At 30.5% G+C, this 2,500-nt stretch overlaps 1 protein-coding gene across 10 annotated transcripts in view; it reads right to left on the bottom strand.

Annotated features, from left to right (window-relative positions):
- Positions 1-2,500, bottom strand: part of LOC106880568 (kinesin-like protein unc-104) — a 305,280-nt gene that overhangs the window by 131,280 nt on the left and 171,500 nt on the right. For 9 of the 10 annotated variants that reach the window (XM_052976565.1, XM_052976570.1, XM_052976569.1 and 6 more), the window contains one exon: positions 1,627-1,644. The exons of the other annotated variant lie outside the window; for it this stretch is intronic. In XM_052976565.1, the coding sequence (XP_052832525.1) occupies positions 1,627-1,644 (18 nt within the window). The remainder of the gene's footprint in view (positions 1-1,626; positions 1,645-2,500) is intronic. 10 annotated transcript variants of the gene reach the window in all.

Genomic DNA, 2,500 nt, shown 5'->3' with positions numbered 1-2,500 from the left:
CAATAGCCAATATCTTCAAACTAACCATTAAAAATCCTTGCAACAGTTCCTAGGGCTCCTATTACAATTGAGAAAATGATAACTTTACAGTAATTCCAGATTCTCTGAAGTCCATATTTTGGGTTCTGACATTTTCATTTTCTCACATTCTTTGTCAAGCATTCTTGTATTAAAATGGGCAAGCAACATTGATTAAGCAACACTTTTATCTTTATTGAGTATTGGGTTTGACTGTTCCCTTAGCCTATTGAGTTTAAATGCTCCCTTTGCGTATCCGTTTGAATTTTTGTACCCCAATTATCATTATTATTATTAACTCAGATTTTGTTGGAACTCCTAGAGGATTGCTACCTGCAGCTTACAGTACCATGCTACCTGTTCTTTTCAACTATCTAATATTTTTCTGATGATTCTTGCTATGCCAAGGAGCACACTAATCTGATTTCCTTTATATTCCTCGATACCTGATTATTATTATTATTATTATTATTATTATTAGTAGTAGTAGTAGTAGTAGTAGTAGTAGTATCATTATTCTTGTTCTCATTATCATTATCAATGTCATTATTATTAATATCAGTATTATCATTGTTTTTGTTGTCTTTATCATTATCAACATTATTATTATTACTATTATTATTATTATTCAATTAAACCTTATTATTATTATTATTATTATTATAAATCTATTACATGCTAATTTAGTTAGCAGAGATATTATCCTGAGGATTGGTGATCACAAGTCACCTCAGATTTCACAACTATGTCTTAGGATTCTTGCAGAATACAATATGGTACTGTTTTAGTAGCACCTATCTCAGTTCTAATACCAGTCTCAATTGCCTCACCCTTTCACCTCTTAGGTTGCAGTTTAAACAATGTACCAAACACACTGTTGGATCACTGGAGATGGGAAAGTCTTCAGGTTTGGTCATGCTACATTCTTGGTAGCAATATCTGTTAATCCCTTTGGTTAGAATTAGGTTTTATAGAATAAATAGAATTTCTGCTTAATTCTATTCTTTTTTTTTTTCTGCTATAACACAGAGAAGACATTGTGAAGGAAAGGTGCCATTCATGTCTATCAAGCAATTCCAATTTTTTTTCTTTTCTTTCAACTCATCATTTCTTTCATTAACAAAGAATTATGTAAAAACATCTTCAGCAGAATATTAAGTAAAATTTGAAGAATTGGTAAAAACATTTCTATGATTCTAAACAACAAGAACATTAGAATATTTTAGAATTCAAACTAATAAAAATATAACAAGTTTTCTTTGTCTCTTCCTAAAATATTTTCTAAACTTTAAATAAAATATTCTATTTATCTTCTGGTCCTGAATAATTCTCAAACCATTTTTTAGACTGATAAGAAAAGCAATAGATGTGCACTATAAATGTTTTGTTATCAACATGAAGGGTTTTGTTTTAAAGGAACTGGGAGGATTCTGTTGGAGTATTTAAGGTGCATGTGTTGCACTAAGTCTTGGTTACCTATATCGGAAAACTGCACTACATCAGAGGACAAAGGCACATACATACAAACATTTAGGAGCAATTTCATAGCTAGCCACAAACATAAAGGAGGACAATATCACATACACAGACCCCTTTTAAAAGCCTTACCTTTATCCCTTCAGCACTCTGCACAAAAGGTAAAAATAAAATAAAAATGAATAATGAATGAAAAATATGTATCTACATTTTTAATCCGAGTTTCTTCCCAACTTAAAATTAAGGAAAAAAAAAATTTAATAATGTGATAAGTCAAATTATGACAGCCAACTCCACTGACAACACAATGTTGTTTCATATTGAAAAAAATATTGGTAAATGTAGTTGAAGACAATATCACGATCAAATATAAAGGCCAAAAAATTGCTTACAGACTTCAAAGGAATTTACTTTGCAAAATTGTGTGTGTGTGTGTGTGTGTGTGTGTGTGTGTGTGTGTGAAATTGCTGAAGCAAAAACAACTTTTGAATGTAAAAAAAAAAGGTGGGGATAGAAATCTCATAAAAAAAACAGAGTAGTTTGAAAATGAAGTAAAACCCCCTCATCTATGACTTTTCTGGCCAATATAACAACAGTCAATATTCAAACACTTATGGTCTTTAATTATATATATATATAGCAATCATTTATCTGCATCATTCAAGTATGATATGGCAGTAACCTTCAGTTATTATATTACAACAGTAACTCAGCTACCAGAGAGCACCAGATATCAAAGAGTTGTCACTCCTTCAGAAACTAAACTTCAGATCTATAGATCAATAACTGACATTTGATAAATTCAGCAACACAAGAAATCAGTTAGGCATCATACCATACCAGCTATAGACAACAGATCATAAGTGCATATTGTTAAGATGCCTAAACAGTAAATACTATGTTGCAGTTATGACTTTCTATCGGTCAATTTTTATATTTTATGACATACAACAATCAGTCATTTTGATGATAGTCAGCTGCTCTTCCTATATATATATATATATAT

This window comes from Octopus bimaculoides, chromosome 25, assembly GCF_001194135.2.
Source record: "Octopus bimaculoides isolate UCB-OBI-ISO-001 chromosome 25, ASM119413v2, whole genome shotgun sequence".
NCBI classification, from domain to species: Eukaryota; Metazoa; Mollusca; class Cephalopoda; order Octopoda; family Octopodidae; genus Octopus; species Octopus bimaculoides.
This window is presented reverse-complemented; position numbering and strand designations above follow the sequence as displayed.